This window comes from Pleurodeles waltl, chromosome 4_2 (assembly GCF_031143425.1).
Source record: "Pleurodeles waltl isolate 20211129_DDA chromosome 4_2, aPleWal1.hap1.20221129, whole genome shotgun sequence".
Lineage (NCBI taxonomy): Eukaryota > Metazoa > Chordata > Amphibia > Caudata > Salamandridae > Pleurodeles > Pleurodeles waltl.
In genome coordinates this window covers 598,986,196-599,007,892 of record NC_090443.1, presented here as the reverse complement: position 1 = coordinate 599,007,892, position 21,697 = coordinate 598,986,196, and the positions used below count along the sequence as shown (strand labels likewise).

Here is a 21,697-nt window from a genome sequence, read left to right as displayed (position 1 = left end):
TTAGTTTACCATCTGGAAAAACACAGCTCACCTGCAATGCCTCAACTACAATGTCTAATGCCACGATAAAGCCAATAGGCAGCTAAACTGAATACAAAAAGTAATCTGCAACTGGTGAACACTGAACAACTAATATGCACAGTGGTGAAACACAAAGTCAACGGTCAAACATACTTATTTTCACTACAGCGACTTGTGGTGCTTTTGGCTCTGCATCGCTGCATGGTGCTCCTCCCTCTGCTTTCGGCATGCTTTGAGTGTCTTAGGGATGAATGTGGTGCAGGCTTTGCAGCCCTCCTCTCTGTGATCCCTTGGGAGATAGAGGTTGCAGACCTTGTGTGGGTCACGCTGAGCAAACTTGTGTTGGCATTTCAGGCAGAATTTAAACTGGGTGTTTTCCGTGACCCCTCCCTTGCTTCATTCTCCTGCTACGTGAAACTTTCCAGCATTCCCTGCTGGGAAATGTGTCCGTCTGTCTTCTTGCCTGGTGTGCGATCCATCTGGATCTCTTGCTTGTGACCGACCCTTGATCGTCTTTTTCTTGGATGTCGGGACTGCCTTGTGGTATTGAATTCCCAGGGACTTTCTCATCTGAGCTCAATGGTGTTTTTTTGCTTTTTACTTTTTCAGGTCTCTTTTCTATGTCTCGTACAGTCTTCTTTTTCGGGAGTTTTTCCTCTGCGTCTCCCTTGAAAAATTTGACATCTGATCCTCCGAGAGTCAGTTCTGCACCTCCCGCTTGCTCTTCCTCATCGCTGGATAGCCTAACTCCTTCAGCGACTGTTTTGCTTTCACTAATGACCGAGCTAACCAAAATCTCTGGAATGCACTTCGTAGTTTAAAGAAGACATTTATTATTACTTCATCACGAGGTTCCTGAGAGAGGAGATTAGTAGGTTGGAGGCACATGTTTAAAAATAGTCACAGCAATGAAAGGAAAATATAGCAAAGTGAATCTCAACTGCAATGTACACAGCAAATATATGTGATTATATTATAGCAGAACTGCCAAGCAAAGAATAAAGTCAAAATTCATCACCATAGGGCCTATCACTGTTCTTCATCTTTCTCATGCCAGCAAGTTGATGACGCCTGTTCCACTGCGAGAAAGAGTTTTTCCACCCTCACGGGAGGTCAGGCAGTTGACATCCACTCCTGACTGAAGTCTCGGAAAATTCCCCTGGCTCCTGCACAGGGACACCTTTTATAGATTAAATAACCATGGGAAAAAAGCCTTCTAAAAGGCCTTCCCTCTCAGATGTGAATTATTCAAAAATGTTGGCTTGTTTTGGTAAACCTTGACAGGAACGAGTTGAAAGCTGGCCACCGTTTCGAGACACGCCTCTCAAGATCAATCTGTTTTCTGCACTAAAGAAAAACGCAAAATATGTGCTTCCTTATCACGCTATCGTGTTCGGTAGGAGAAAATACAAAAAACACAAGCTTAGTTTACCATGTGGAAAAACACAGCACATCTGCAATGTCTAATGCCACGATAAAGCCAATAGGCAGCTAAACTGAATACAAAATGTAATCTGAAACTGGTGAACATTGAACAACTAATATGCACAGTGGTGAAACACAAAGTCAATGGTCAAACATACTTATTTTCACAAAACCAACTTGTGGTGCTTTTGGCTCTGCATCGCTGCATGGAGCTCCTCCCTCTGCTTTCGGCATGTTTAAAGTGTCTTAGGGATGACTGTGGTGCAGGCTTTGAAGCCCTCCTCTCTGTGATCCCTGGGGTCATGCTGAGCAAACTTGTGTTGGCATTTCAGGCAGAGTTTACACTGGGTGTTTTCTATGGCCCCTCCCTTGCTTCATTCTCCTGCTCTGTGGAACTTTCCAGCATTTCCTGCTGGGAAATGTGTCCATCTGTCTTCTTGCTTCTGCTTTGTTGACCTCGGTGTTCCCCTTCATATAAAACTTTGAAATATTTACTTCCAAGTTTTGGACATCCTCTGTCCAACCCATCAGAGCTCCTTCTTTGCTTCCAGACCCAATGGCAGAAAAAAGTATCTGAAGATGGCTACCACACAAAGGAACTTCCGGGGTGCCGTCTAACACCAAATGGTGGTGGACGACGCCCAAAAGAAAAAAAGAAAGACAATTCCGGACCCAACCACTAGATGGCGGGAAGGTGCAGAGCATGTAAATTCAGAAAATGATTCATGCAGCAAAACCCTTACTTACTACATTGGAGATCTCTGCCTCCTAATATATGAATCAAAATGTGTTGCCCCAAACTAAATGTAAACACTTCCCCACAATCAGACCAGGTGCACGGATAAATCCTTAGCCAGCCATTAGAAGATTCATTTTTGAGCTATTATGTCTTAATAAATTATGGGCTGACACACAATTGTTAACGCTAATGGGATCTTTAGGTAGCAATAACTTAACTTGGAGAATAACCAGTGGGTCATCAGTTGGAATCAAATCAGAAGGATAAAATTAAATTGGCAAGGGTGCATTTCTACAGGTTACAAGATCTAGGTGTCATTGACTCTTAAGCCATAGATAGTTCAGATAATAACTGTGCTGACTTTGAGAGGTATGAACGAATACATAGGCCTAATCACAAACTGCATTTTATAGTATGTTTAGCAGTACTACAATTATACTCCTAAAATATTACAAAATGCTGTTTGCAAACCTCCAAGTGTAAATCTCTACCTCCACCTCTCCTACCTTTTCTATGGGCAGATCCTCACACATGTAAGTTTACTACTTACTACTAAGTGTGGGCAGGACTGGAGGCCTGGCTGGAAAAAGGGGAGTTCTTACTACTAAATGGGACAGGAGGAGTAGGGTGGCACTTAGAAAGGAACATGCACCCACCCACCCACCCAGAAGTAAGCCCATTGCTATTCAAAAACTGGGACCCAAAAAACAAGTAAAATACTCCAGCTGCGAGCTGGAGTAGGTCTGGCACCACAAATGGCCAACCACTGGTACTACAACGCCCTCCCAGAGAAAATAACATTGAGAAACATTTAAAATTAAACCCCATAGGAAATAATGTTAAATTCAATTAAGTTATATAAAATAGGTAAAAATACAAATAAACATACTAAAATGTTAAAACATATAAAAATTAAACAATTATCAGTTAATTATAAAATATTTTAACAACCTTTTCCAAATGTATAAATTAATGTAACATTTAAATGTTATTACAATATAATTAAATTTATTTTAATTAATTAATAATATATATATATATATCTCAAATGTATTTTTCTTTTAGGTAGGAATGTATTTTCTAATTTAAACTTCAGAAAAATATTTCTTAATTTAATTCAAAATTATTGTAGCATTTTTCCATTTTGTTCTTCATTTAAAAGAAGTATATAAAATTCAGTTACAGTAATATATCACAGAAAAAACATTTTTAATCTTTTGTTTCAAGTTAAATCATCTTTTTTACTTTCCTCTATATGTTACCGCTGACTCCACAGTCAGTGTCACGATGTTCCCCTGGTAAACTATAGGTCAATTTAAAATTAACTAATCTTTATAATAAGTTAGCAAAATTAATTTTATGTTTAACATTAATGCAACTTCAATACTTCCAGCTGTTTCAGCTCTTATTTCACAAGCTTGCCACTAATATCCTTCTACTTCAAGCAGAAGGAACCTGAGCCTCTGACTGTAAAACAAAAAGCTGTAATACACGCTCTCCTCTCTCTAAGCAAACCTCCCATCCACTACACTCTGCCTAAACTCCATGCCATCTGTCTTTGTCTCTCTGTCTACAAAGATGAATTACACATTTGCTAAGTATTCCATAAAGGCTGCATTAAGGTTAGGGAGAAAAGTCCAAGTAGAGGGTCAACTTCTGTGAGTAAATTCGTATTCATTACTATCTCCACAATTAAGCACCCAAAATAGTTTTAAGCATGAACACTTTAGGGATGAAAGTGGAGTGTTCCGAGCATGGCATGATCGGGATGATCTTTGGTATTTTTGTAAATTATAATTAGGATAGAATTTATTAAAATTCTCTGGCAGAGCTTAATATGAAGTCCTGACGTTTATGGACATGTTTCCAAAACTTCAAATCAACAATAGACCGCCACTGGTCATATGGAAGACTGGAGTTATGTAACTGAAACATAAACTAGTGACTCCCTTCAAATTTCCTATACTATAAATACAAAGTTGCCCCGAGTGAGGTATACATACAAAAACTCTAACACAAATATAAAGAAGTATCTATTTCTTGTGCAGAATGATGATACCTTCTCTATTCTTTGATCCTTTCCTGGTATCATATAATCAAATATTAAACAAAAAATACCTGTTTGGTCCTTCATTATACTTCAGTGGAGACTACCGCTGAAAGCTTGACAGACTTGTAGGAGATTACCTCTGCAATTTCTTATGTAAGTCAATGGTGTAAACTTTCTTCAGAACATTGCTTTCATGTGAGCATTTGAGCCTTTAGGGGATACAGTAGCATCAATAACTTTAAATTCGTACAAATAAAATCTCATGGTTTAAAAAGCTCCAACACTCTTTTGCACATAGTTATGTATATGTTATTTCTATTATGCTATCCTAGCTAAAAGGCAGTGGAACAGCGTACACTGTCAAAGTAAACCTTAAAGTCAATGAGTGATAGAAGTTGTAGCTGTTTTTTGGACATTTAATGCATTGTGATGTAGTGGTCTTTAAAGAGGTGTGTCATCAACTATTTACTAAATTGGAGCAGAGTTGGGTCAAGCTGGATTAATATGAGGACATTTTTCCATATCCTGGCTCCTTAGATGAAAAAGGCCTACTGCCTTTTTTTTCACACTTTCGTCTCTAGTCTGATGGCGCCCGGGCTGGGAGTGTGTTGAGAAACACCAGAGATGGTGAGTTTGTCTGCCAGATCAGTGAGGGTGCTGGTCATGAAGGCTTTGTAAATGATGAAGCTGGATTTTAAGATGATCTGGGCCAGTAAGGGTAGACAGTGGAGTTCCACCAAGATAGGGGTGATGTGATCATATTTCTTCATGCTCTTGATGAGACGTGCTGATGTATGCAGGATGCACTTATGGGGTGCTAGTATGGAATCTGTGAGGCTATGGAGCAGGGCGTTACCATCATCAATGTGCAAGAGCATATGGCTTGAACAGTAGTTCTGAAGTCCCTTTCTGGAAGAAATGGTTTCACTTTCATTAGAAGATAGAACTTGTACCACACCATCTTTGGTTATTTGCCAATGTGTTCTGTGAGGGCGTGGTTAGTGTCCAGGGTCAATCCAGGTGACCTGGCATTTGTTAAAAGTTGGGACTTGAAGACCTCTAGGTTCATGCCTGTGAGTCAGGTTTGTTTTTCTTGCAAATAGCTGTATATTTGTTGTGGTTGGCTTGAGTTTCAGGAAGGTGCTGGACATACAGGTCTCTGTGGTGTGTAGGGAGTGTTTAAGGTGTTGGATGTCTGAAGCAGAGCTTTCAAATAGAGCTGTGTATCATTGGCATATTTAGTGGTTATTGATGTTATCTGTGATGTGAGCATCAAGTGCCTCTATGTAAAGGATGAAGATGACAGGATACAGTTTAGAACCCTTTTGGACTTCACATGGTATAGGGATCTTTTGAGACCTGGAGGTGTTGTTGTGAAGAAACTGGTGCTGGCTGGATGATCAACACTGACATTTCTCACAACAGTCTAAATCCTTTCATCTCTCAGTCTGTGGGAGAACGATACTTCACATTGGAATAATAATCTTTTTCAATTTCAAGCTCACCCAATTTCTGGAGAGCGAATGAAAATTTCTATAGGGGTCTATAGCCTTCTCCATCCTCCCGTGTTCTAGATATGGAGTGCTCTTCTCTACCCATTCTGTAAGCCGAGCATACTGGCTGGGGAAAAAAAAAGAGAATCTGATTGAGGCCCTGTTGTCACCTTAGCTTCCTTGTGGACAGAAAATATCATCTGCTTTATATTTGACTTACAGACTGTGAGACCAGCCTCCTCTGATATTCCCTCTCCTCCACATAGGTCCTAGCAGACATACCTTTTCTTACATATGCAGAGTCCTCACCTCTGCGTACTTGGCCTCATCCCTATATATTCTGTGGTGGTCTGTTGGATACCCCTTTGTTTATGGGACTTGCCCCTTGTCCTGAACTCCCTCGGAGATCCTATGTACAAGTATGCCTTCTTGGTATGGACACAAGCCACTGCCATTGCCCCAGCCCTTACCACCATCATACCTGCCAGTGGAATCAATGCGGTTCTGCTGACAACAGAGCTGATGCTGGTCTGGTGCTGATGCCACTTCCAGCAGTTATGGTTAAGAAGGAATGTGGAATACCATCAGAAAGTCTACATGTCCCCTGTAGCTGGACAGTTTGGAACGTGTATGCTAGGAGACAGAGCATCCATGTCTACAAGAAAACAGGATACGTGAGTATAGGGTTGACCCTGGAGTGACAGAAGGAGCAGCACATGAGAAGCACTGGTTAGGGGAAGCCAGGATAAATGTCCTATACAGTTCCCCAAAACGACCAGGGGCAGACCACAGTGTGCTCTGCTTATAGGAAGCCTGTATAAATGCCCACAGAGTAAATCCAGGACGGAGAGAAGAGAGGTCATGGTGAGTACTGGTTACAGGCAGCCAAGATAAATTGAATACACTCAGGAGCAACAAAAGCACCACCTACAGCAGTCTCTGTTAAAAGAAAGCACTGATAAATGTTCTGTAGGGTCCACGCAGAAGGAGGAAGAGTCCGTGGTTTGCGCTGGTTCAAGCAGTGTGACCTAATGTCAAAAAAGTAGTGGGTATATGGTGCTCCCAGAACTAATAGTACTGGTGGTGGGGTGGCTAATTGAAAGAATATAAGGAAAGAAGTAATCAAAGAATGCAAATATGTGGGAGAAATTGCAAGAGAGGTGGAATCGGGTCCTAACGGTGCAAAACATGAAAGACACCATATGAAACCTCATTGTCTTTTACCATAAAGCCTAGGATTAATTCCTCTGAGAGGAAAATTTAATTATGAGAGTGGCTGTCAATCTTTCGGGAAGGGAGGTGCCAAACTATTTACTTATCCTGTGGGCTCAACAAATCAGCCCAGAACCGGAAATTACATTAGACGGCTAAAATATCGCAGGGAAACCCGAAAGGCTAAATAAGAAACAGCAAAACGTATAATATTAATTTGTGGGGGTTTATTCTAAGGTTCAATACCTAGGAAAGTGAGGAGTGCCTCGGTTCCTTGGAAAATATACCCGGGTTACATTCAGGAGTGAACTGACAGCAACTCGGGACACTGCACCGTATTTAAGGGAATGTTCAAGGGGCACCGGACGGGAGGGATCAAAAAAGTGTGTGTAAAATAATTTTGTTTTGCATGAGTTTTTACTGGTACATGTGACTTACCTACTCTGTTTACTACATATTCTCCAAAGGATGTAAAATGGATGCCGCAACCGTGTGTACAACGTTACATTAAAGCATTCACAACTACATAGCTCCAAACTGGGACTTAGCACAGATGGACATAAATAAAATAATTATTTTCAACATTAGTTTCCCGATGGAGACTGCAAAACTGTATTCATTTATGTGTGGTCTACGATTCAAGTTCTTGAGACTAATGTCTGCCTCATAGCTAGTTATGTACCTGCTGAAGGAGAGCTGTTTTTTGCAAGTTATTTTTACACTGTGAAAACTTTAATGTTACTGTTGATACTACAGCGGTGCCAAAATGGAAATCGGGTGATGCTAGGCTGTTGTGAGGCCAACTTTCTGAACAAGTCTTGCGTACAGTTCAGAAAAATCTGTTAAAAACATACAACATGCACAGTGCCAAAAGAGTGAAATCATTTACATGTGAATGTGTGAGTAGAGAAATGAATGAATAACCGAGTGCATGAGTTCAGCAGAAAGTGTGCAGACCACGGAGTGCAGTGTTTAATGGAGGACTACATCAGTGGCTGCATGCAATGGACGGTGTGCGACTGAAGCAGTAAATGTGAGCGCTCGTAGCTGTAATTAAGTGATCCGACTACATACAGCCTTGGTCTCCATGGATGCGGTGGGTGTGCTCCGCAGTAAGTCTCAGCGTTGGTGTCTTCCCTCAGCCAGTGAGGAGGAAGATGCTGTGGAAAGAGCCCTTAAGAGGTGTATTACTACCGTGAGCATTACTGCCCCTCTTGGTACATAAAGCACAATTCAATATTCGTGAAGCAGAGCGCGAGAAAGCGTGCCAACATCCAGTATGCCACCAGGAACTCCGGAAAAGAAGCATTCATACAGAATCTTTTTTTTATACATCATTTAAATCTTAAACGTCCGATTAAGAAATACATTCAGATGCGCTACATAGTGCATTTTCACCAGCTATGGTGATACTGCTTGGCAACATGAAATTCTTCAGGGATGCAACTATGTAAATTCTAATGACATTATGAAGGGTGCTAATCTAAGCAGGTATTATCGCTGCACTAGGGAGCTCACGCTGAACATCACAAGATGAAATCCCTCAGAGATGTCACTACCCTTTACTGCTGTGCACAACTCTGTACTATTCTGGAAGTAGTGGTTAAATGCAACGGCCATACTGAAAACGTCATCCTACATTGATTTACAGGTAACTAAAGAAACCACTACATTGCGTTTTGTTTCACACTGAAAACGTGGTCATAACTTACTAATCATTTGCCCTCTCACTGAATTTTGCTCACACCACACATGAACCATGACAAATGGGAACCGATCCAAAGCCCCTCTATGTGACCAATGTCTGGAGAGGTTTTCACAAATCCTCGGTATATACATATGTATTAATTTTATAATATGTTTAAGAAAACATAGAGCTGGTGAAATACCTAAATCTATGTACAGTCCACACCTAAAAATGTAAACCTATAGAAAATTCTGCTGACATTTTAACTAGTGATCAACATTTGAAACCTTTTAATACTTACCCATGCTTGTGCAGTAAGAAAAACCTTGAAATCTTCATTAAATGTTAAAGTTGGATGCTCCGCTATTCGGTTTAAAAATTTATGTAATGCCTTTTTGCGAGTTTCGATAAAATCGTCATTAAATCGCTCGACCATTCCTTTCATTATGAATTTTTCTGGCAGAGGCTGAAAAGGAAAAAAATAAAGTAATAAAATTTCAATACAAGAGAACAAATCGACAACAAACAAGACATAATTCGACAGCCACCGGTTTTGCCTCAAAACACAACTTCAAAGAGCAGCTTTCAAAGTCATGAATTTTTCAAACAAACGAAATACATCAGGACTTATTCGTATTCATTGGGTCCTCAAACAGTTTTCTATTTGACTAAGGTAATAGTGCCTTCGGTGGCAAAAGAGGAAGAAATGCATCATCCCAGAAAGCTTCATTAATATTTTGCAATCAGTGAAGTGTTGCCTGGATAAACAAGCATTGACAAAGACGATAAGCAACCAATTGCTTTTGGCAATGGAGAGGGGGTGGTGGACGGGAGGGAGGTGGGGGGGGTGAACTAGAGGGCGAGTGTGGGAGGTGAGAAACCGACAGCCATGTGCTGAAGGCGGAACATGAACAGGGCAGAGCGGCATATATTTTACACAGTGGTAATTGCTGACGTTGCTGTAAAGTTTGAAATCAGACTGTGCAAGGAATAGCATGGGCATTTAAGTTTGCTATAAAAAAATACAGAGTCGTTTGCATTCAAAGACGACACAGCATTATTTGGATTAAAACAGAAGGTGACGGCGGACAAGGATGCGTTATCCAACCCCCTTCATTTTGCCAAATTTTCTGCTAAACAAAATGTTAAAAAATTAGGGTTATAGACACCCGTTCCTTGTTGTCTAACAGCACAAATAAATATCAGCATCAGCACCGATCCAGTATATAGAAGTAGCAAGTTTGCAAAGTGAGGTGAAATTTCTAGAATGGACACTTTAGCTACATGTAAGCATGCATAAGTAAACCAACCATTACAACTTCTAACAAGATGTAAACAGGGCACCTAACTTGTGGTAGGACCGTCACGCCTTTGCAAACAAAAAAAACATTCCCGAAACAATGCCAGGAAATGCCCACTGTGTATGTTTAGCAGTAGTTGGGCAATGTGCTCAGGGAGAGCTAAACCCTGGAAGAGGCATGACGTATACATTCCCTTGCCAAATGGGGAGAACCCAAAATGGAGTGATGATGGTGCCAGCAAATGGCAAGCCTATGGAGGGGCTGAAGCCCACAATGTAGATGCAGCATGTCTCGATTCGAGGAAATACATGCGGGCCGCCTACAGCCGGGGCCTAAAGATGACTTTCCATAATGCGGAAACTTTGACAATGAAAAAAGTTATCAAATAGACACTGCAAATCCAACAGGTCTGGCCATAAATAAACGCAAGCTTTGCCAATACTTTTTTTTTTTTTTATTGTACTAGATGGCCAAAATCATTCCAAGATCGCCGTCCATACATGCAGACACAATATGGGGCTTCTAGGTTCTTGTTTGTCAAACTATAACAAAAAATAATTTCAAAATGCCAGCATGGACCTTGTTATTTATTGTACTTACTATGAAAGGATTCATCCTGCTACATTGCTAATGGCTATTTCAGCAACTAAAATGTCTGCAGTAACCACCCAAATTAATATATTTCTTCTGATGGAGAAGAATACTGCGTGATTTCACCCCATTTGCCATCCACTATTCCACTACCTAATCAAGACAAAACACAGAAATATGTAATGAAGATAAAACTTATGATTGTAAACGGGTGGGACAATTGAGATTCTCTGCCTAGGGCCACTTCTACAGCGGATGACAAGAAGCAGTATTAAATAAGTCATTATAAACATAGAAGAATGGTGAAGGAACTGGGATTTCAAGGCTATTCAGACCACGAAAATAACCAGGATCGCTTTATCCTTTATGTATTAACATGAGAGAAGGGCATGGACCCGTAAGTTTATCGTCCAATTAAAGTCAGTTATGACCAAATCGGCAGGGACAGAAAAGTTCCTCAGAATTAGCCGTCAGGCAGTGACCTTGCCCTATAAGGCCCCCTTTCTGCCCTAGCTTTGAGATTTACTGCAAGGTGGCGAAGGCATAATATGCCTGCTACTGGTACTGCTTAGATTTAAATGCCCCATATATCGGCGTGAAAAAAAGACGTGGCATAGCCAGTTCCCTAGAGACAATGCAGCAGAAGTAGACTTGTCACCATGCACTACCAGGGCCTGGCACAGACTGGCAAAACTCACCCGCACAAACATGATATATTCACCACTGTTGCTACCGATGGATCAGCTGGCTGTGCCACAGGCGACAGAACTGAAAGTGAATGCGCAAGCTAAACATCATGAAGATAAATACATTTGGGGTTATATATGGAGATAGAAAATTCATGACCATGCATATGTTAAGTGTTTAAAAAAAAAAAAAAAAACTGCTTGCCACTTTTTGCATTATAGGTTATGGATCACAAACAAATATATGAAGATAGAAAATTCATGGCCATGCATACGTTCAGTGTTATAAAGAACTGCTTGCCACTTTCTGTATCATAGGCTAGTATCACAAACTGAAATTTACCCGGAATTCCAGCAAGAATTAGAAGAAATGAAAGTGCTCGCCACAGCCACAGCTTTCCATGTTCCTCTACGATTTGTGTCACGGTCATATAACCAAATGATGGCAATCATACCACATCCAAATAAAGGGGGATGGGACAAGTGGGGGAGAGATTTGGAAATAGACACAACAGATGGACAGTGAACATATTGCTGCTTCCAAACAAAGATTTCCCAAAACGGGAGAAACAGACTAATACAAACGCATCCAGAGATACTACTCTAGGCCTCAAGATTTAAAAGATACGAGTCTGAAAGCAGAAAAGGGATGCAGGAGAAGCGGACTCCCCAGGGAGACTTCCTGCATTATGCATGCCGCTGCACATCAGTAAAGTAACTCTGGACCAATGTGCTTAGTACTGGGTCAGATGTGAAAGAAGTCAAGCTCCAGGAAGACGTCTTGGTGGCTCTTCTGCAATAGGTGAAGGGTATTCCGACTTCACATAGGGAATTCACTTCTTTAGCATAGCTTCTCACTAAGACAGTGACAAAGAGATACCAAAAATGGAGAAATGGACTAAAGACTTAATTCAGTGCACTGAGACATCGAAGTTCTATGCGTCCTTTTCCCTCAAACAGTCATACCTAAAACATATGGAGCTTGTTGCATACATACTTGCCATGACAGAAAGGCAACACCGAAAAACAATCAGAGAGCATGTGGCATAACGGCCAGAGATTTTGACTAGGAAACTAGACAACCAGTTTTGAGTTTCGGTATCGCCTTAACATCCCGTTATTCTATACACACCACTTAATTATCCCATGCCTTTAAAAAAAAAACACAAAAATGAATGTGCCTTTGTGAGATGGTACTGGAGCTCCAATACTTTCTTGTCGGGTCCACGCTATATAAAACAGCAAAGAAGAAACCAAATCTGTATTACAAGCGACGAAAGTATAACTGAGCTATAGATCGTACAGTAATGGGCACTATGACACAGTAACACCCCCCCCCCCGCAGTAAAGGGACAGCAGAAGGTTTCAGCCGGCTTTTCATGGTGTTAAGCAATTGATGTGGTGGTCTTTATAGCAAGGACTATCCTAGAACACCATATTACGAAAACCAGCACGCCGGTGCTAATGTGATGAATAAAAAATAGGAAACGGGAGATGAGGCAGCAGTAAAGACAACTTAAGGAGCTGAGCTAGAAAATGAAGTCCTTGCTTATGTAACAAAAGAAACAAGCATTTCCAAAGCCAATAGGTCCCACCTATGCAAGAGCTATTGGCAGTGTGGAGTGTCGTAGAGTGGAATGGGGAAGTACAGTGGATTTGTTGTAGTGCAGCAGAGTGGAGTAGAGGTCAGTGGAGGAGAGTAGTGTAGTAGAGTGGAGTGGAGTGGCAGACCGGGGTGAAGTGGGTTGGAGTGGAATGAAAGTGGGGTGATTTGGATTGGGGTGGACTGGAATGGATTGAGTGGATGGACTGGATGGTTGGTTTGGATTGGAGTGAGGAGGTTTGAAATGGGTTGGGTGGATTGGAATGGAGTGGAATGGATTAGATTGGATTAGGGTGGATTGGACTGGAGTGGGTGGATTGGAGTGATAGGACTGGAGTGAGGTGACTGCAATGAGGTGACTGGAATGGGGTGGACTGGAGTGGATTAAGGTGGGTGGATTGGATTGGATTGAGTGGGTGGATTGGAGTGACAGGACTGGAGTGAGGTGACTGGAGAGGGGTGCAGTGGTGTGCATTGGATACAAATGTGTTAGAGTGGATTGGATTGGAGAGGGGTAGATTGTGGTGAATTGGACTGGAGTGGGGTGAATTGCGGTGGATTGCATTGGGTGGACAGGATTGGAGTGGGCTGGATTGGATTCAAGTGAGGAGGATTGGATTAGAATGGAGAGGGATGGAATGGACTGGAGTGGGATTGAGTGGACTGGAGTGGGATGGAGTGGACTGGGGTGGATTGGAGTGGGGCAGATTGGAACGTAATGGGCAGTATAACACAGTACCCCCGCAGTAGAGGTACAGCAGGAAGTTTCAGCAGGTTTTTCATGGTGTTGAGCAATTAATGTAGTGGTATTTATAGCAAGGACTATCCTAGAACACCATATTACAAGAGCCAGCACGCCAATTGCGAGGCTGTTTACAGTCCAGCAAAACTTCTACAATAGACTACACTGTGCGTTATAACATAATACTGTTCCATCAACAGTATACTTTTTTCCTTTTCCTGTTGTGTATGCTAATTTGATAAATAAAAATAGGAAACGGGAGATGAGGCAGCAGTGAAGACAACTTAAGGAGATGAGCTAGAAAATGAAGTCCTTGCTTATGTAACAATAGAAACAAGCATTGCCAAAGCCAATAGGTCCCACATAGACAAGAGCTATTGGCTTTGGCAATGTGTTTTAGCCATGCTGTACACCAGTGTAGCTGCTGTTCTGCATGCCTAAAAGTTAGCAGTGTGGAGTGTTGTAGAGTGGAATGGGGAAGTAGAGGTAATTTGTTGGAGTGTTGCAGAGTGGAGTGGAGGAGAGTAGTGTAGTAGAGTGGAGTGGCAGAGTGGGGTGAAGTTGGTTGGAGTGGAATGGCAGTGGGGTGATTTGGATTGGAGTACATTGGAATGACTGAGTAGATGGACTGGATTGTTGGTTTGGATTGGAGTGGGGAGGTTTGAAATGGGGTGGGTGGGTTGGAGTGGGATGGATTAGATTGGATTAGGGTGGGTGGATTGGGTTGGAGGGGGTGGATTAGAGTGATAGGAGTGGGGTGGGGTGCAGTGGTGTGCGTTGGATAAGAATGCGTTAGAGTGGCTTGGATTGGAGAGGGGTAGATTGTGGTGGATTGGACTGGAGTGGGGTGAATTGGAGTGGATTGCATTGGGTGGACAGGATTGGAGTGGGCTGGATTGGATTAAAGTGAGGAGGACTGGATTGGACTGGAGAGGGATGGATTGGACTGGAGTGGGATGTATTGGAATTAGGTGGATTGGAGTGGGTTGATCATCAGTGGATTGGGGGTGGATTGGATTGGGGCAGAGTGAAGTGGATTGAGTGGAGTGGAACAATCATCCACAGGCTTTGGAGGCATTTCTGGCTATCCATAATTTCAAAAGGTGTTAAAGTGTTAATCTGTTGAAGTTTATTGTTAGTGCATGTTTACTACAGAGAGAATAAACAAAAATGGATTTTCGTTGCCATTTCAAAACATGCCTCAAAAATCTTATTTACCTTCTGTCTCATGAATACTAGTTATCGCTGCTATTTCCCTAGGCTTCGTCATTGACCAAAATATGACCATTATTCCACAGATTTTTAAAGTCACAACAACTGCCTACTTCCAATTCCACCTTCTTAGAAAACTTAAACCTTTTCTCTAGACTTCTGGAGCCCTGATCACATCACATATGGATGCTAGGAATGTTCTGCTAGGGGAATTCCCAAAATCAGCTATCCGCAGCCTCTCTCTGAGCCATATCCATGCTGCAGATCACATTACTTCCATTCTGAAAAAACGAAAATGGCTTTATCTTTAAGTCAGAGTAAACTTTAATATGGTTTAGGTTACTCACAGAGCCCTAGATATATATCCACCCCTCTACTGGAATGGCAAGCTTACCCATAAGTAACTCTGCCCCCTACTAAAAATCCTGAAGAAGGAGGAACCAAAATTATTAACTTAGGCTTTTAATGGCAAGAGCCAAGAGTAGGGAGCCACCTTCTGGTGGATCTAACACTTAAACCTGACATACTTTCCTTCCAGAAAACGTATCATGATTCACGTTTATGCCATACTATTGATCCTGCTAAACATCCATAGCTTTTCATTACTTATGTCTATTTTTGCATTATACTGTTGTTGTTATTTCTTGTTTTACACAAATCCCTACACAGCCCATGTGGCTAGGAACGTGCTAAATAAATATAAATATCATAAATAGAGGAATTAAAATCAATAGGTGTTCATAGCAGAGGTCTCACTTAAAAACTTTCACAGTTAATAGTCGCAGAGGAGAGGCAATTGGTCCTATGGGGTACCATGCCACATGCCACTCAGCCCGCTCTGGCCCCTACACTCTGTTTAAAGTGAGTATTTAGAGGAATTGCAACCCCTAGATAAGCCCAACATAGAAGAAAGACAGTTGTAGAAGCTTAATAATTATCTGCTTTTACAATTTGTATTACTTCTTTTTTTTCACTTTACATTGTAATCATTTAGTTCATGTTTAAATGATAACCTTGTTATGTTTATGACTACATTATATCCAATGACAGAAATAAATGATTGTTTATAAACTCACTGGGAAACTAGCAGAAGTGAAGGCTAAACGTAGGCATCTTCATTCATAAGTGGCTAAAATTCCATGTAAACATGGGTGGGCTGTTAATCTTTAATTTGCTTTGACAAAAAAGTGATTCAATTGTAAAGGACAAGTTACTTACCTTGGGTAATGCCTTATCTGGTAGAGACAATATCTAGTTGCAGATTCGTTACCTTAGACTTTCCCCCACGCCTGTGTCTGGATCTGGAGATTTTCTCAAGCAGTACCTATGTGTGCGGTTAGGTGGGGTCAACTGGCTCCGCGTCCGTTGATATTCACACCGGACATGACGTTGTGCGTCCTATAAGAGCCCCGCCCCAGCACACTGACGTCAGTTTCTTTTCACAACTTTCCATGCCAGAAGTAAATAGCCATGAAGACCACTGGTGCATCAAACCCATGGCCGTGAAAGGGATGTCCCTGTCCCTAGAAATCAGGTCATAGAACAAGGTGGATAAGTGGGATGGTAAGAAATCTGCAACTAGATATTGTCTCTACCAGATAAGGCATCTCCAATTCCCTACCATCCCGACATTGTGTCTTCTACCCAAAATTCATAAAGCAGGACATCCACCAAAGGGCAGACCTATAATCTCAGGAGTAAACTCTATATGCTCTAAGCTGGGATCCCTTATTGATAAAGAACTTCAACCATTTATGACTAATTTGTCCTCTTATGTTAGAGACATTAAAGATATCTTACAAAAGCTACAAGATATAGAGTGGCAATCAGACTACTTTCTTGCAACCATTGATGTTGTTAGTCTTTATACTTCTATCAAACATAATGATGGCCTTGCAGCAGTGAGCAAATGCTTGTCTACTAGATCGGTGCAGTACCTGACACGGAATGCTATGATTTTGGACTTTCTTAAATTCAGCCTTGAAAACAATTATTTTCTCTTTGATGGCAATTTTTACTTACAGCTCCAAGGGACTGCGATGGGGGCAAAATTTGCTCCACCCTACGCTTGTATCCTGATGGGAGCTGTGGAAAACTATTGACTCTGGTCAGATCGCTCGGAATACTTTACCAAACATATTATCTTTTGGGGACGATATATTGATGATATCCTGCTTATTTGGCAAGGTTCAGAGGCCCACCTTCGTCAGTTTATTCATTCCCTCAAACCAAACCCTTGGGAGATAGAGGTAACTTATCAAATTTCCAATTCTTCAATTGAGTATCTAGATTTATTGATTTTTGTTGAAGATAATAAACTCCAGACCAAGTTTTTTCGTAAAACGACATCTGCTAACTCAATTCTTCATGCCACCAGCTGTCATTCATCGAGCACTATTCAAAATATACCCAAAGGCGAATTTAGACGAGCTAGACTCAACTGCACTAACATCTCTGATTATGACAAAACATCCTTTGAAATGACCATGAGACTTACATCTAGGTGCTACAATAGGGCCTCCATAAATACCATCAGAAATGAAGTAAGAAGTATGGATCGGAACTCCCTGCTGAATAAACCCAAACAAACCACTAAGAACACAACTGTTCGCTTTATTACAGCCTTTCATAATGGTCACAAACATATTCGAAAATCACTTAGAAAATATTGGTTCTTACTCCTGAACAACTCTTCTATCAACCAATATATCACTAACCACCCTCAAGTCGGTTTTAGGCGGGCACCTAACCTTCGTAATAAACTTTGCCCCTCATTTTTTCAACGAAGGCCTTCTACTACCTTTCTACCCTCTAAACCACAAGGTTTCTACACCTGCAGTAAATGCTCTGTATGTAAATTGGGTCTTTCTAAATCTACATTAGTCAACATCAACAACTGTACTCACCGGATTACTGACTTCATTAACTGTACTAGTACTCATGTTGTTTATGCTATTTGGTGCTCTTGCAACCTAACTTATATTGGCAGTACGATCCGTCCTTTAAAAATCAGAATCCAGGAACATTTTCGGAACATACAAAAGTCTGATACTCAAGCACCAATGGTTGAACACTTTATTAATTATCATCAACACCAACGCATCTTTACCTTCAGTGGCCTACGACGCATTACACCCTCTCCAAGAGGTGGCAACACATTACTGCGACTACGCCAAGAAGAAAGCCGCCTAATTATTAAATATGATACAGTTAACAATGGCCTCAACAAAGATCATGAATGGCATTTTTGGTTAATGTAAACAACATAAGGTTTTCTGCTTTATCTTCTTTCGCTTCTCAGGAACTGCAATCTGAAATGTATTGATATTTGCCAAACCTTATCTTAGGCGCTTCTTTTGAGATACATATGTTATAGTATTGTAGTGTTTTGTTGTACCTCTGTGACACTATTGTTTTTTACTAGCTTATTGTTTTCTTATGGGGTTCTTCCACCTTAATTTAATACATTTTCACACAAAAAAAAAAAAAATTGGCTCTTCTGCCCTATTTTTAGTCCCCGTTTATGTATTTCACTTCTCTCCCCCTTTTAACTCACTTTCTCTTCGTAGAATGCTCTATTAACTTTCATTATGTTTCTTTATCAAGCATCAGACCATTATAAAATGATAACCCTTGGTCCCCAAAGATGGCGGGATTTTTGCCTTGATGTTTTATTTTGTCACATAAAGATGGCACCCATTTTTCTCCTTTCTTTTCCTTTTTCGGCTCACAAAGATGGCGCCCATCACCCTTGGGATCGGTTAGTCCGTCGTTTGTTTCTATTCTAATCACAACGACGTGATAGGACCTTTTCACCAGTCACAGGTTTCTTAAACGTGACCTCGACTCTTACGCGCCCGTCCCGGTTATCCTGTTTTTTGCCGCTTACATGCGGCGGTCCGATCCTCGTGTATTTTAAAGGTGAGGCTGGTAACGTTTGCTGTTACATGCACACGTTTTACTAAAACACGGAGATGTCGCTCATTCTATCTAGCTTTTAACATTAGTTTTCCATTATTTTCTTAACACATTTCACTTTCAAAAGGTGGTTTTTCTAATCTATAATTATAATTTTCGTGAACATTGAATGTTTCTCTAAACGGCAGAATACATTTTGTATGTCCTTCTCAGCCAGTATTTTACTTATCTATACCACACTTATTACCATTGTTACACGTAGTTTGTCTCACATTATTTTTAAAGTCTGATATGCTTCAATAATTGACTTTGTTTCCTTACAGAATATGACTAATTCAGTATCCAAATAATAAATGTTTGTCTTATCCTTTACGGTATGTTTGCTAACACTTTAATACTTTTCTATCATTGTTTCTCACTGTTACGTATTGGTTTATCTTATATCTCTTGGGACAGCTTTAGGTTTCTCTGGACTTGAGTCCTACATACCTAATTGATATTCACCTTCCTTCGTAAATCACTTTTAAATTAGAGTGAATATGATACTAATTGAGTGATCGTTGGTTACCCCTTGGTTTAATACTTTCGCTGTAATCACAGTTCTTCTTCTTTTTTAACATCACAGATTTTGACACATCATAGTTTTAGTAGCACGCCTGGCCCTTGACTTTCTATTATTCTTGTTTTTGACTCTTATGGACCAGTCAAGTCTCGAATTCCACTCTAATCACTTACTAGCTCCTCTTACGCCTGAATTTTTCCAATTCTGGAACATCACATTAGAATCTATTTCGCACGGGATAAGTTCTTTGGCTCACCAATTGGTGGTGTCTTGGTATTTGCTTTCTTTTCGCCATACTTGATTAACTCTATCAGAGAAGTTGACTTTGCTCTTCTTTTTCAGCCTTGAGAAAGCCCCGGCTTATATAGCCAGAGGGGGCGAAACACGTGTTGGCTGACCTTATCTTCCCTTGTCATCATTTTGGATATTATTTTTTGTTTCGAAATTAAGTGACTCTTTGAGCGTATGAAATCACAACGTCTGTACAACAATGAAATACATTTCTAATTTGATAACTTCAAGAATTCTTTGAGTGGGACTTTACCTTTTGTTTGTACTTCATAGTTCAGCTTGGAGCTGTTACGTTCCTCAGAACGTTTCACCTAATTTCTGGGTACTAGCAGATTGCCTTGACCAATGGGGTTAAAGGGAGGTCTGTATTTTCTATACCAAAGGGGCACTTCCTGTTCCTAGTCATGTCCTTCTGGTTAAAGAACACCCCTGCAACTTTCAAGAGGTTGGTAAATCAGATCCTAGCTGGACTGGAGAACTTGAGTGCTGCCTACCTGGATGACTTTGCAGTTCAGTTGTAGCTGGGAGGACCACCTGTGGCACCTGTGGGAAGAACTTCAGGCCCTAAAGAAGGCAGGGCTGACTATCAAGGCCAGTAAGTGCCAGATACAGAGGGGGTCCTTGGTCTACTGGGGACACCAAGTGAGAGGTGGCAAAGTACAGCCTCTCCAGGCCAAATTTGAGACCATTCTGGTTTGGGAGCTCCCCAAAACCCAGATAGAGGTGGAAGGCGTCTTAGATCTAACTGGATACTACAGTAGATTCATCGGGGTATGGTACCATTGTTGCCCACGTGACAGACCTCACTTCCAAGAAGCAGCCACATCAGGTGATTTGGACAGAGGTGTGCCAAAGAGCTTTTGACACCCTAAAAGAAGCAATGAGCATGGCACCCATGCTCAAGGCACTAGATTTCTTTCAAGCATTTGTTGTTCAGACAGACGCCTCAAAGCACGGCATGGGGTTTGTGCTATCACAGCTAAATGAAGAGGGCCTGGAGCAACTTGTAGCTTTCATCAATAGGAGGCTACTTCCCAATGAACAGAGGTGGAGTGCGATTGAAAGGGAAGACCTGCTGTGGTCTGGGTGCTAAAGTAGCTAAGGCCATACCTGTTTGGCACTCACTTCTGGGTTCAGAAAGACCTCATGCCATTCAAATGGTTTATGCAGATGAGGGGTGAGGATCCCAAACTGTTGAGGTGGTCCAGCTTCCTACAGGGAATAGACTTTACAATGGAACACCACCTTGGAACAGACCACACCAATGGTGATGGACTCTCCAGGTTCTTCCACCTTAGTGAAGAGATCTCCCAAGGGGTTAGGTAGCCCTCCCCACTTTCCTCTGGAGGGGGTACGTGTGAGACATGGCATCCTTGGCATGTTTAAGGGGTGTTGAATTTAATAAAATATCTACTTGTCCATGGGACAGATTGCGTCTTAAATCTTCTTGTCCTGTAAAAATAAATCTACTTGTCCCTTTGGTGCCATGTGGTGCGCCGACACAATTATGCCAGCAATCTCATTATGTAAGAGCTCTGATAATAGCCTCTTTGATTATGCCAGGGCTACTACTATAGTACCGCTTGAATACTTTCCATTTCAATCCCTGCTATAGCAATTTCCTTATTTGCCATCTTCCCACAGATCTACAAACTGAGGCTGGAGGAAGCAGTAAGCAATAGTTCCAGAACTGGAATGCCTTTGAGTCTGTAACCCTACTAACTTGCATGTTTTAAGGATTTTCACCAGTTCTTCTCCAATCTTTTCCCATGATGAGAAAGGTTGGAAATTTACTCCTGACAATGGCAGAAGTAGAAGTTCTTCCAGGGTTGAAAAATGTGGTTGGAGGGAAAGTGAACTTGTAAGCGCTCAATAGATTTTAACATGAGCAAATCTATACATGCATATTTGCTTGTGCTAATATACAGTTCACAAATATTTTCTAGGAGTACGATTTCCTGGTCTGCTTCTGTAAGTTTTTGTGAATTCATGAAAGCCACTAATTCAAAGACGGATACTATGGGTGAACTTTTGTGACTTTCTTTAAGAATTGGGTTCCTAATCAGGTCTGGCATTACCAAAGACATTCTGGGGCATATTTAAGAGCCCCTAGTGCCACTGGAGCATCACTTTTCATGACGCTCCGGTGGCATAATGCCCTGCG

At 41.2% G+C, this 21,697-nt stretch overlaps 1 protein-coding gene across 1 annotated transcript in view; it reads right to left on the bottom strand.

The window, feature by feature from the left end:
- Positions 1–21,697, bottom strand: part of SNX7 (sorting nexin 7) — a 265,145-nt gene that overhangs the window by 196,317 nt on the left and 47,131 nt on the right. Inside the window, exon 4 of the mRNA XM_069232138.1 lies at positions 8,929–9,093. Coding sequence (XP_069088239.1) covers positions 8,929–9,093 — 165 coding nt within the window. The remainder of the gene's footprint in view (positions 1–8,928; positions 9,094–21,697) is intronic.